General features: G+C 35.3%; 1 protein-coding gene across 1 annotated transcript in view; it reads right to left on the bottom strand.

Annotated features, from left to right (window-relative positions):
- The window catches only part of ANK2 (ankyrin 2), a 245,969-nt gene that overhangs the window by 122,730 nt on the left and 110,526 nt on the right, over positions 1–12,713 (bottom strand). The window contains exons 10-14 of the mRNA XM_007454800.1: positions 11,493–11,591; positions 8,743–8,940; positions 6,445–6,543; positions 6,181–6,279; positions 939–1,037 (exon numbers count right to left, since the gene is read on the bottom strand). Of these exons, the coding sequence (XP_007454862.1) occupies positions 939–1,037; positions 6,181–6,279; positions 6,445–6,543; positions 8,743–8,940; positions 11,493–11,591 (594 nt within the window). The remainder of the gene's footprint in view (positions 1–938; positions 1,038–6,180; positions 6,280–6,444; positions 6,544–8,742; positions 8,941–11,492; positions 11,592–12,713) is intronic.

Here is a 12,713-nt window from a genome sequence, read left to right as displayed (position 1 = left end):
ATAAAGACCCAGAAGTGAAATGACTTGTCTGAAATGACAGTTTGTATGTTTCCAGCTGAATGTTTTCATTCCAATACAATACTGTTTTGAAAATGGACTCACTACGGTAGGATTCAAGGTGAAGTGAGTTCTAGCTTAGATATATCAAATTGAAAAAGAAGCGAAAGTGTTTAAATATTCCATGAGAATCCCAAATGTGCTAGTGCAAAAGTTAATGAAACAGCGTGGAAAAGGAAACAGAAGATATCGATAAAATATTCAGTGTAAAGGAAGAAGGTGAAAAAAGCAACTGGGAAGGGAAATTTTTTAAAAAGAAGAAAAAAAGTCAAGTTGTGGGAATCAGAAATAGGAGAATCCAATCACGCAATCTCCTGGGCCAAAATTCATTTATTTCGGAATAGTGGAAGGGTAGAATGCCTAAATATGGAAATCAAAGTAAGAAGAAATGTAGAACTCATAGAAATGAGGAAAGTAAAACAGATGAAGGGAAACATTAGAACTTTGAATATGGTTTGTCTTTAAGTTACTAGTAAGGAATGTCTATGGAAATTTGATTGGCTTTGGTGGTAAGAAATAAATTTTAATATATATAGTATCTATATAATATAGGTTAAAATGTTAAAATTCATGAAAATGAAGATATATGTGGAAGGGCTTTCGTAGGTAAAAAAAATTTATTAAAATGTTAGTCAATGCCAAATTTCTTAGATACTAAATTGTATTATTTTTTCAAATGTTAGTGTTTCTGAAATTGAAGTGCATTTTCCATTTTGTATATTTACCATACCATTTCACTTTTGCCTGAAAAACTGTCACTGAATTGATGTTTTCACTTACAGTCCTTGGCATTTCCACATCAAGAGATGAAGAATAGCAGCATCTCTTAAGGATAGAACTCATGCACATAACAGAAGAAAACTGCAAGCACCAGCACCTACCCTGGCTCTGGCATCGACAAGGGCACCATTTCTCAGGAGGCATCGGACCACTTCCACCTGCCCCGCCCGGGCTGCCATGTGCAGTGCAGTCTCCCCACGCTGCCAGGAAACAAAGATCATTCAATCATAAGTAAACCCACTGCTCTGCATGGCATAGAATAAAAATGTGCCTTTTTGTGAAAGATAGCATTATATCCAAAAGTTTAAGAAATCTATGAAAAGGTATAACTACTTCGTAATTGTTTAGTCTGGAAAAACAGTATCTTCTCCATCTTCAAAAGGATAAGACAAGCGTTTAATTTTTTTTTTCACTCGTGACAAACCAGTGAACTTACCCAAACATTCAGGATACCCTGAGGTTTAACTTCACAGTCAACGTGGCACAACCTAAATTGCTTTTGGTGGTATGAAGTTACCTTTCATCCTTCAAATCTAAAATCTGTCACACTTAAATATGTGATTACAGCTCTATCCCGTTTTTATGAGAAACTCTAGATGCTGACGATCAAGTCAACACAGTGCAAAAAAATCACATCATCTGTTACCATACGTGACATTGCTTTTCAGAATTCAAAATTTACTTCTGAAATAAACTGTTTTTTTTACTTTGGCTTTATCTTTGTGTTATGAGACTAGATAAAGACTGTTCATACGAGGAATCTGATTTGCCCAGGAGGTCCTCTGCTTGTTATTGATGAGCGTATTTAATTACAGACAGTTACTTGAGAGAAATACTGAGAGATGAGTAATGCAATGTTAACAGTGCCATCAGTTGAGGTGGGCAGCACTGAGCTTCAGGTGTCTCCTCAAGTAGCTGCATGCTGCATCAAGGAAGACACACTTATCAGAAAAAGGTAGCTTAACCTGCAGCATGAAGGATGATGGTTAGACATCAGAGAATTTTCTCATTGGGAAGCCTGTTAATTACTGCCTCTAAGAGAAGCGTTTTTTTTTTTTTTTTCAATCTGCATATTTTAAAACCGCATGTAGTTCTAAAGAAAGCAGGGATTCATTTTTTCAAACAATTTTACAGTTATAAAAGAATAAGATATTGGAATAAAAGTTATTTTAGTCACCACAACTATACTAGAAAATAAGGTTGATTTCAACCAGGTAAACTAGTCCAAATAAACTAAATTGATTTCAACGTTGGTTGAGGTAACTGGATAACGTTTGACAAATTCCGGTGAATAATTTCTTCTGATTACTTGCACAACAAACCCTTAAACCCAGATTTAAGACAAACTTTAGTTTGGTACTTAGCTCAGAGTTCATTTTTTGCTAGTATTCAGAGACCCATTCCTTATGAAGTTATGAGAAATTCAATTCCAATGATTTGAATTTGAGAGCATTAAACTGGATGTCTATGCTAATCTTCTTTTTGTTGATAATTCATTTATCCTCTAATGGCCTTATTTTCTGATGACATCTTTTGACTTTTGTAGAGCAAATGTATTTGGAGTATGTTATTACATAAAATAACATGACTGGAACAGCAGTACTGTTTTCAGACTTTGGATGTATGGCAAGATTTTTCCTCTTCAGACAGCCATGATTTCTAACTTTCCTATATCACTTAAAACCTGCCTCTAAAAAGAAAACCCTCAAATCTTTATTCCATTTCTAAGTCTTATAATAGTACAGCAATTTTACTAATTTTAGTAGAATGAAGACAAATAATGAGTTTCCTTATAAGAAGCTAAGTCAAAGAGGCCTCAGGAGTACCTACTCAACGATGAATTTATACGCTTACAAGCCAAACTTTATCAATGAGGGGTTTTCAAAATCTAAAAGGTTTCAAATACTAGTCTTAGTATTTCTAGTACCTTTATTTATGCTTAAAATAAGTTGTTTTTATGATGTTTGCACATTTGAAATTGACAAGTTAGAAATGTTAGATATAAAACCTAATCTAAAGTATTAAATATTATATACAAAGAAAACATTTTATATATATATATATATATATATATATGCAAATGGTCTCTCTACTTTAAAACAATGGTCTTGTTTAATTCTTATTTAATGATTTTTGGCTAATTGACCTTTATATAAATTGCCTTTACCCTTTTATATTATGTTACCCTTGTTTATACATAAGTATAAATAAGAAAATGAAAGAGGGTGTATATATTTTAATCAGTAGGTTCCATTTCTTAGTTACTGGGCACCTCATCTTATTCAATGCCCTGTTTTCCTTACCTTAAGCTCATTAACTTTAAGGATTAGGGGAAATTCTTAAACATAATATGAAGTGTGAACTTAGCCATGAATCCGTTGATTTGCTATAAGAAGAGAAAAACTTGATTGTCCCCCACTTTGCATTCTGGACAGCTCCAAAAGTGCTGGGTTTTCTACTCCCACGGTTGTCAATGAGTACTTTGGATTATGGATGTATTACAACTGGCTTTCTAGGTTTTCAAGTGCATTTGTGAGCCTTCTGGAAAGGGAGATTTGCGGTAATAATATCTGCACATGATTGAGTTATTGGTACACTTCACACTTGGAGTGAATTTTGAGACGAAAACAAGACTGGCAGGAGAATGGGTATGCTCATGTCCAAAGCAGGTACTACATTTCATGCCCCTCCCCGAGTTGTTAAAACTGACTCTGCTGACAGCTACATTGACTTCCACTTTGGCTGCACCAGTTGTAAAGCATCAAAGCACAACAGACAGCACTGCATTCAAAAATGCAACATGATTTCAGGCAACACACAAAGGCTTCAAGGGTAGGGTACTTTGGGGTCAGGAAATGACCAACTCTGACACAGCAAGCAGGCAGTCAGTGTTCACACCGTTTCTTAATCAACCTGCAAAGAGTTTTGGATGCAGCAGCTATATCCTCACGTTCTGAGAATACACCAGTTCACAGGCATCCCACTGCTAGAGAAAGTTAAATTCCTCTAAATGTAGGGTTGCCAGATTTAGCATATCAAAATACAGGATGGCCGGTTGAATCTGAATTCCAGACCAACAAAGAATAATTATTTTAGTATAAGTGTGTCTCAACTATTGCATGGTACATACTTATACCAAAAACAATTATTTGGTGTTTATCTGAAATTCAAATTTAACCAGGAGTCCTGTACCTTATCTGGTAACCCTATGTACATGGTGTCTGCTCCCTGAAGGACACATCATACAAAAATTAAAATGAACAAACAAAAAGCAACTAGGAAACACATTTGAGAAGAGGATTACATTGGCAGGTGGCTCTCAAGTATTTGTTTTGAGAAGGCTGAAGAGAAAGAGTATGTAATGGACGAATGAGAAGATAAAACAAAATGAAGAACTTTATAACGACCAACAGGTGGAATTTAAAGTTTAATGTAGCAATTGTCAAATTTGGGAGTATTCAAGAACCTAAATATGTCAACATTTTTATTGTTTTAATTGATATTTTGTTTAACAAATAAAAATTTGTTTTTTTATTTGAAAATCTATATGTAGCCCATATAGTCTTTTGGTTTTGTTTTTGTTTTTTTTGCGGAGTGGAGTATATCAATATGGAGCAAATACATAACCATCAAATAATTTGGAATTGGTCAGTTAAGAAGCAAATTAAGAGTGCCGCAAAATCATACAATCGTTTCATGTGGCTTTTCTTTGGTGATTTTGCAAAAATCTCCCCTCAGAACGATTAACATGGGGCATTTCAATCAAGCATTGCATAGAATATACTTGTCTATGTTACTATGATAATATAATTTCACATAGTATTACCATTGCTCCTGAGATCCTGTAGGCATTTTAATGCAAAGAAGGAAAATACAGTACAGTGGGAAAGTACTCAGAGAACTTCTTTTAAAAGGTACTGGTTTGTGTAGGTCTCAATTTTAAAAAGGGAGGTGGTCATCTCTGAACAGAAAAAGGATGTTATTGATTTCTTTTAAAGTTCTAAGAAGCGACCATAAATTAAACTCAAATTGGCATGTTGTGAAATTACTCTTATCCTTAGTGGAGAAATTTAAAATTAGCATATATTATTACTTTAGGATCAGTAAGCTGTAATTAGGGGGGTGTATAAATACAGACTATATTTCAATTCTTTGATGGTTTTATACTCCAATTGTGAATAATATGAAGAGAGGTATTAACTCATATTTAAAATAAAATAAATTTATTTCACATGGATTTTGTCCATGCACAGGAACAGTGTATAAAATACAAGGAAATGAGAAAATGAAAGGGAATATGAATAAAAAGTAAAATTGAACATTCCATTTCACAACTCAAAAGGAATGGAATACCAAAAATTAGCAACAATAGTAAACCAATTGCTTTTGAAAATATGATTCATTTTAATAATAAACACTAAGATTTATTTGGGGAGTTATTCCTGTTGAATACTTTTTAAAAAATCTCAATATTCTAGTGGGTCCTGGTGAGCTTCAAATACATGACAGTATTTTGTACAGAGCAAGTTCTCTTGCTCAGGAGAAAATCTGTATTCGATGATCAAAGTTGAACTGGGCTGACTTCAAGAAAATGAGAGAAATATAAAGAAATGGGAAGTAAAAATCCTAATTTATATTAGGTAGAAGAATTCTGGAATACCCAGCATTTATTGTCAGAACAAAAGTCGTCTGAAGACCAACATGGATTTCAGGATACGTGAAAAAGTTGCAAGTTATAACTAATTCAGCCAACCAAATCAAAGGGAAAAATCAAAGTAAGGTTAGAAAATGGAAAATCCATGTAACTGAAGGAGGGAGGGAGAATTTGATATTAAGTAAAAAATCTTCTAATATTGGTCTATCTCTGGTTAATCATTTGATAGAATTGATTATGGTCCTGACTTAATATTTTAACCAAAATTTCCTGGAATATGATTCACTCAAGCAAGTAGAGTGAGTCCTGAATATTTTATTCCAATCAATCATTCCTTCACGTTCAGAGGAGCTTTTAAAATGTATTTTGTTTTATAAGTGTATTTAAGATGCATGTTCAATTTATCTGCACCAGGAAGCTGACACAGTCTTATTCCACAGCTTCCATTTTATTACTTTGTAAAACATTTCTTACCCTATGGAGGTTCCTTTCAGCGACCTTCTAGCAATTATTTCAATAATACGTTATCACGGGGGCTCTTCTCAAAGCTCAGCCACTGAGCTTTGATCACACACACACACACACACACACACACACACACACACACACACACACACACAAACATCCCTACACACCCACACGCTTCCTCTCTTTCTCCCTGTGGTTATTCTGACCCAAGCCATACTCACAATGTTAGTGACATCTGGAGAGGCTCCATTCTGCAGCAGAAGTAGGACAATGTTCAAGTGGCCCATGAAGGCAGCCACATGTATTGGTGTGAGGCCAGACTGCGAAACAAAGCGACAGCAGTTTTACTCCTCTGCACCGGTGGGGGCTTTGGGGCTTCTTCAGATAAATAATACTTGAGTGAAGAGGACAGAAGATGGGCAGAAGGAAGGGGAAGAAGGAGTAAGAGAAGGAATGTTTCGTGACAAGCTGAAACATTTTTCTACCTCTGTTATAGCTTGGATTGAAGCCCCATATTTCACCAGCAGTTCCATGACTTTGATGCGGTTTTTCTTGCAGGCAATGTGCAGTGGAGTAAAACCATTCTGTGCAAAAGACAATCAAGTTAGTTGAACACATGCAGAAATGATTCTCACACAACTCCATGCTGGCACATTGCAGGCAGTAATGTTACATCCTCATGTAGTGCGACCATTTCTTCAAGTGCTGTAGGTGTTGGATTTAGAGAGAAAGTGGTGTATTCCTGGAGGCTCTGAACTTGGTTTATATGTGGTGGGCAGGTATGGCATTGTTCGTGTGGTTACAGAGAAAACAAAAAGGAAGAAAATTACATGGGCCTACTCTTCCAAGAAGGAAAAAACTGAGGCAATTATACTTTACAAGTTCTAAAATGTTTTAAAGCATACTGATTGGTCAGATTATGGAATGGCTTAAAGATGCATCAAAGATAAGCATGTGTTTTTCTGATGATGAGCTATTTCTTAAAGGGAAAAATCATTACCTGTTTTACTTCAAAAATCTAAGAACATGACTATAATAAATGTTTCAGTCTAGCTACTATTTTCTTTAGGGAATAGGTGTTACAAATGAACAGAAATCGTTATTTGTGTTGATAATTTTTTTATATCCAGAAGTTATAATGTTTATATTTAAAAGTTTTTATGAGGAGTTGTTGCATGTTAGTGGAAATCATTATTTATGTTGATAATATTTAATACCCAGAAGTTATATGTCTTATATCTTAATATAACATATTTTTTATAACTTATGTCAATCACATACATTTTGTTTCAAAAAGAAGTGATTATTAAGTTCCCAAATATTTTCAAAATAAGTATGGAGAATTTTTGGACTAACTGGAAGACGGTATCTCTCAGAAGCCAAAGGAATGTGGAGAAGTCTTTAAGGTATTTTCCAACTTTCCATGCTGGGATAATGTGCAGCAATTAGGGGAAACTACCTAAAAATTTGTTAACTAGCCCCATGTTTAATCCTTAAGTGTTATATTTAAGTATTATATTTTTATCTGAACAATGATGTCTCTATATAGAATCGTATCTATTCTGCTAGTTAACAATTTTTCATGCCCCAATAGGGACTGTTTATCAGTCAATATTTTTCTACACTAGCAGTTCTCAGGAAAGCATATGATTTTCTTTAACCTAATGACATTATTGTTCACAATATTTGTTAAGTAATTTCCCATTTATGAGCTATGCAATAAGCCAGGTATAAATAACTACATGTATGTGCAGCACTTAAAAGATCTGCAGTGATTAGAGTGTGATATTTTACATGCTTATTGACCACTATCCAAATGAAAATGAGTACTTTCCTCCTTATAAGAAAATAAATATCCTTACATAATTGCACATAAACCTAAAAGTATAGTTGCTTCCCAGGCAATAATAAATAAATTGATTCCAATGGAAAATTTCTAATAAAAATAAGATTAATATTTGCCAATTCTAATGACATTCTCTTAAATATTGATTGCCTAAAGAGTAAGTTAACTTACATAAACCATTTAACAAATAGAAAAAAGGGTTTGCTTTTAGTTGGAGAATTAAGAAACAAGAGGTATAAATTAGTACATGTCTAATACTTCCAATGATTATGGTTAAAATATAAGTGAAGCAAGAAGATTTATTCAATATTAGAACTTGGGAGAAACAGAAGCTGCTCTAGGGACAGCCTCTTGCAGATTTCTCCTGAGCAATTCCTGAAATCGTTTATATAAAATGCTTCCTGAAGCAAGAAGACCCTAAGCATTACTTTTCCATTAGCCTGTGGCTGAGTAATCAGGTCAATAAGGAATACCTCCAAGTGAATTCTTCACAGGCTTACATTTTACCTTATCTTACGTAGTAAAATCTATTCGCCACTTTAAAACTTTCTTTGTCAAAAAGAAATTAATAAAGTTCAACTTGTTTACAATTTTATTCTGACTCTATATAGAGGTGTCTAGAACTTACTTGATAATTGCCTATTTTTCAACTTCTATTTTCCATTTAAAAATGCTATCACTCCAGAGGTTTCATACCTATCTATGAGTTGCTAATTATGGAAATGTTACCTTGGTGTTCTCTTAAATCTATCCTTGCCATCATTTAATGGCAAACTGTGAAGGCATGAAGTAGGCAGGCAGCTTGTGGGAGGTGACAAATTTAGAATTAACTACACATCTATAACCATGCACTGCTGTGCCTACAACCATTGGTCAGTCAATGCGGGTTTGCTTATGTCGATCTGTATTCAGTTAATGTGGACTGGGCTAGGTTTACCAGGGCTCTGGCGTTTGGATTGGCTCTCTTGTCCAGAAGGAGTTTGGTTACACGGTAGTGACCACAGTGTGCGGCAACGTGGAGGGCCGTCAGGTAGTCCAGGGTGACGTCATCAACAGGCGCCTTGTGCTGGAGCAGGTGCTTCACACATTCCACGTGGTCTCCTTGGGCAGCCATGTGAAGCGGAGACAGCCCATTCTGCACATCAAAACCAAACCAAACCACGACCACATTTTAGGCATTACTTTCAGATTCTGAAACACGACAAACAATTCTTGATCTCTGGAACCATTGGTAGCAGAGAAAAATAATTTCCACTTGACACCTAAACATACAGCAGATTATGTTTGGCAGAGAGGAAAGATAAGAGAATGTTTAATTTCATAACTGTGATATTCTTAGGCAAAAATTAATAGGTCTTTCATGAATGAATATATAGTACGTGTAGCAATTCAGTTGGCCCACAATTATTAGGGCAATATTAGATGTACAAAAACAAGTAATAGCTGATGCTCAAATTATCTGTATCCAATTCCATACATAGAAATCTACATTCAGTTCATCTCTCTGCATGAATTTCTTTACTTCTCAATGGAGGGGAAAGTGGATGCAGGAGGAGCAAGTGGGTGGGTCAGGGAGAGAAGGAGACTTTGATCATCTCTTAGATCCACACTGCTCGGAAATTCTGCAACTTCTTTTTTCTGTCATGATGCGTAAATTGGATTTGGAGAAAGCAGTCAGATAAGAGCTAGAAAAGTATAAGGCAAATATGGACCACGTGTCAATGACCTCCCAACTTTAAAATTTTGAGGATAATCTAAATTTATCATCATTGATACTGCCAAAAACAGCTTTAGACTTAATCCTCAGAGAAGGTCAACAGCAGGGATACAAGACAGCCAAGTAGTTCACTGATAATTAGGTGAGATAGGTGATAATTAGGTGAGATAATTAGTCTAGGTGAGACTCTCATTTTTAAAAATTTAATAAATACGCTTACAGGAAAAAGCTAAATTAGAAAACATTTGCCCATTAAAAGAAGGGGACTACTGTCCTTTCTTACTTATCAATGCAAATACAGTCACTAGAAAATAACTGTTGACCAAGGATTTAGTTTGGCAGTCATTATATTCAAAGAAGCAGAAACTGTCTGGATAAAGAAGCCAGAATAGGCCAAAGGCCCAACATTCTCAACAAGGAAGGTGATTTCAACAGTGTAGGACAGTCGCAGATTATGCAGTCACAGATGCTTTATGCTGTATGCTTATATATGAATGCTTTATGCTGTAACCTTATATGATGCTTTATGCTGTATCCTTATATATGAATGATATTTGATTTTACAAGAAGGCCATTAAAAAAAGTTCCATCTAGGTAACCCATGGTCTTCATTAGTGATATGACAATTACTGGCAGATTCTGTAGATGAGATTATTTTATGGTTCGTGCAACAGTATATCTACCTACCCTCAATTTGATATAGGCCTTTTATTGGTTATAACATGACTAGTCTGATATTTTGTTATTTCCATTTAAATTTCAATCCGTTTCCTCAAGAAAACTTTCCATAATTATATTTGCATGACCCAGCCCAAAATGTTACATTTTAAAGACAGATCTCTACAACATTCTTAGTATAGGTATGAGAATAAAAATAATGCAGATGATTTATTTCTCATCTTCATATATTTCTGATTTGAAGCCACACTTTCATGATCTGCGTGGCACATCTCTAAAGACTGAGTTCATTCTATACAAATTTTGAATGTGTGGGCCAGTTTTGCTCCAAATGCTATCAACTAAATATTCAATTAAGATATAACATAAATTAAAAAATATTTGCTGTGTTTGCTGCCTTATTTTTCTCACCTTACCCTAGTAACAGCATCAGTTGATATGAATCATGTTCAGGGGATGGGGGAGATGAAATAGGGGGAAAATATTAAGACATGTCCCTTGTCTAAAGTTTTTTTGTATTTAAGGATCCGAGCGTTGTCACATGTCCCATTAAATAACTCTGTGTGATTATCTGCAAATTTCGTCTCATGATATTTTCTGGTAACCCAAAGAAAACCTCCAACAAATCAGCTCATCACTTGGTTTCTATTTATATGGATAAGAGTTTTCCCCATGGTTGGGCATGTTGATGAAATGAGACAAAAAATACTAGATGTACTGTGCCATAGAGAACAGTATGCTTGTTTATTGGTTCTTTGTAGCTGGCCTATCCTAACTCATGCTTTCCACATCACCTATTAATCACAATTATAATCAACCAACACCACTGGTGAGTAATTCTTTTTACTAGTATTGTCTAAGAGATAAAGATTGGAGAGCCAAAAGACTTATCTTGTATTGCTACTTGTGCTTCTTTAAAAGACAGTTTTATATATATTTTATAGTCATCTCAGAGAATCATAAAAATGTAGACTAATAAAATGTAAGAAATTTCTCACTTATATATAATATTCTCATTCACGTATAATAGAGTAATATTTACATTTCCATCGGCAGAGAGAATAGCAGGTAAAAATATAGAAAGAACTTGAAGTTATACATTTAATACATCTTAATGCATTTTTTTATTTTAAATAATTTTAAAAGTTTGGTATCTATTACTCATTCCTTGAACACAAATATTGAGCAACTAGAATACGCTTGGCTGATGCTTTGATTTCAAGAAGAATAGAGATTATCAAAAAAATGTCTTAAAGAGTTTGTTGGATCCCATCTTCCTCATAATGACTCACCTTCGTCCTTGCCAGCAAGGGAGCTCCCCGCTCCAGCAGAAGCTCCACCACTTGGTCATGTCCACTTCTTGCAGCGCAATGAAGGGGCGTCAAGCCATCCTGCCAAAAGAATGAAAGATAGGCCTGAGTTCACTTTTTTAAACAAAACAAGATTGTATCTATTGCCACCTTGAAGAGAGGGTTTCTGAAACTCAGCCCTAGTGACTCAGTAGATCAGTAATAGAATTGCTATCAGTTAAATAATTAAGAACAGTAAGAGAGAAAACAAGACAGAGATCTCGGCAGAGAGAAAGAGAATGAGAAAGACAGAGACAAAACAGAAAGAGGGAGAGAGCAAGAGAAATCCCATGTGTGGAGGTTTAATGTGAAAAACACTGTGGCTGGTCATGTGTTTGCAAATTTAGGAAGATGGAAAAGCAGAGGGTGTTGCATTTGTTGAACTTGAAAGCCCTACCTGCCTGGAGCCACACCCAGAGATTATATTGGTATACTATTTTCCTTCTGGTTGTCCTAACACAACTCCTAAGAATTCTTCTTAATCTAATTTGTCTATCTTCTCTCTTGAATTGTTATTATTTTCATAAATTCTCCTGAGCTCCCTGAGGCTCATAAAAGGGAAGGGTTATTTTTTCACATTCTTCTAAAGGTTTCTACTCATATTTTTCATCATTTTACAAAATACATAATTATTTTTCAAAAATTAAATTTAGGGCTTCCCTGGTGGCGCAGTGGTTGAGAGTCCGCCTGCCGATGCAGGGGAACACGGGTTCGTGCCCCGGTCCGGGAAGATCCCACATGCCGCGGAGCAGCTGGGCCCGTGACCCGTGGCCACTGGGCCTGCGCGTCCGGAGCCTGTGCTCTGCAACGGGAGAGGCCCAACTGTGTGTTATGCTATTTATAAACCTTTCTGACCCTGATAACCTCACAGGTAGTTTCTGATTCTAGAGCAATCTCCAAATACCCTCTGTCTTTTAGGTTTTATCTCTCTTTAGAGCAATCTCCAAATACCCTCTGTCTTTTAGGTTTTGTCTCTCTTTAGAGCAATCTCCAAATACCCTCTGTCTTTTGGGTTTTATTTCTCTTATTCATGGCCAAAAAGCAGAATAGCTGGAAAATATGAGGCAAAATATAAGAACAATGGGCAAGAAATGAAACAGAAAATAAAATCATGACTACATAAATTAACTGGTGATTTCAGACTTAAAGGACTGTCAGGGAAAG

The sequence above is a fragment of the Lipotes vexillifer genome, unplaced genomic scaffold (assembly GCF_000442215.2).
Source record: "Lipotes vexillifer unplaced genomic scaffold, Lipotes_vexillifer_v1.1 scaffold1219, whole genome shotgun sequence".
Taxonomy (NCBI): Eukaryota; Metazoa; Chordata; class Mammalia; order Artiodactyla; family Lipotidae; genus Lipotes; species Lipotes vexillifer.
The sequence above is the reverse complement of the archived record's forward strand: the minus strand, read 5'-3'. Positions and strand labels throughout refer to the sequence as shown.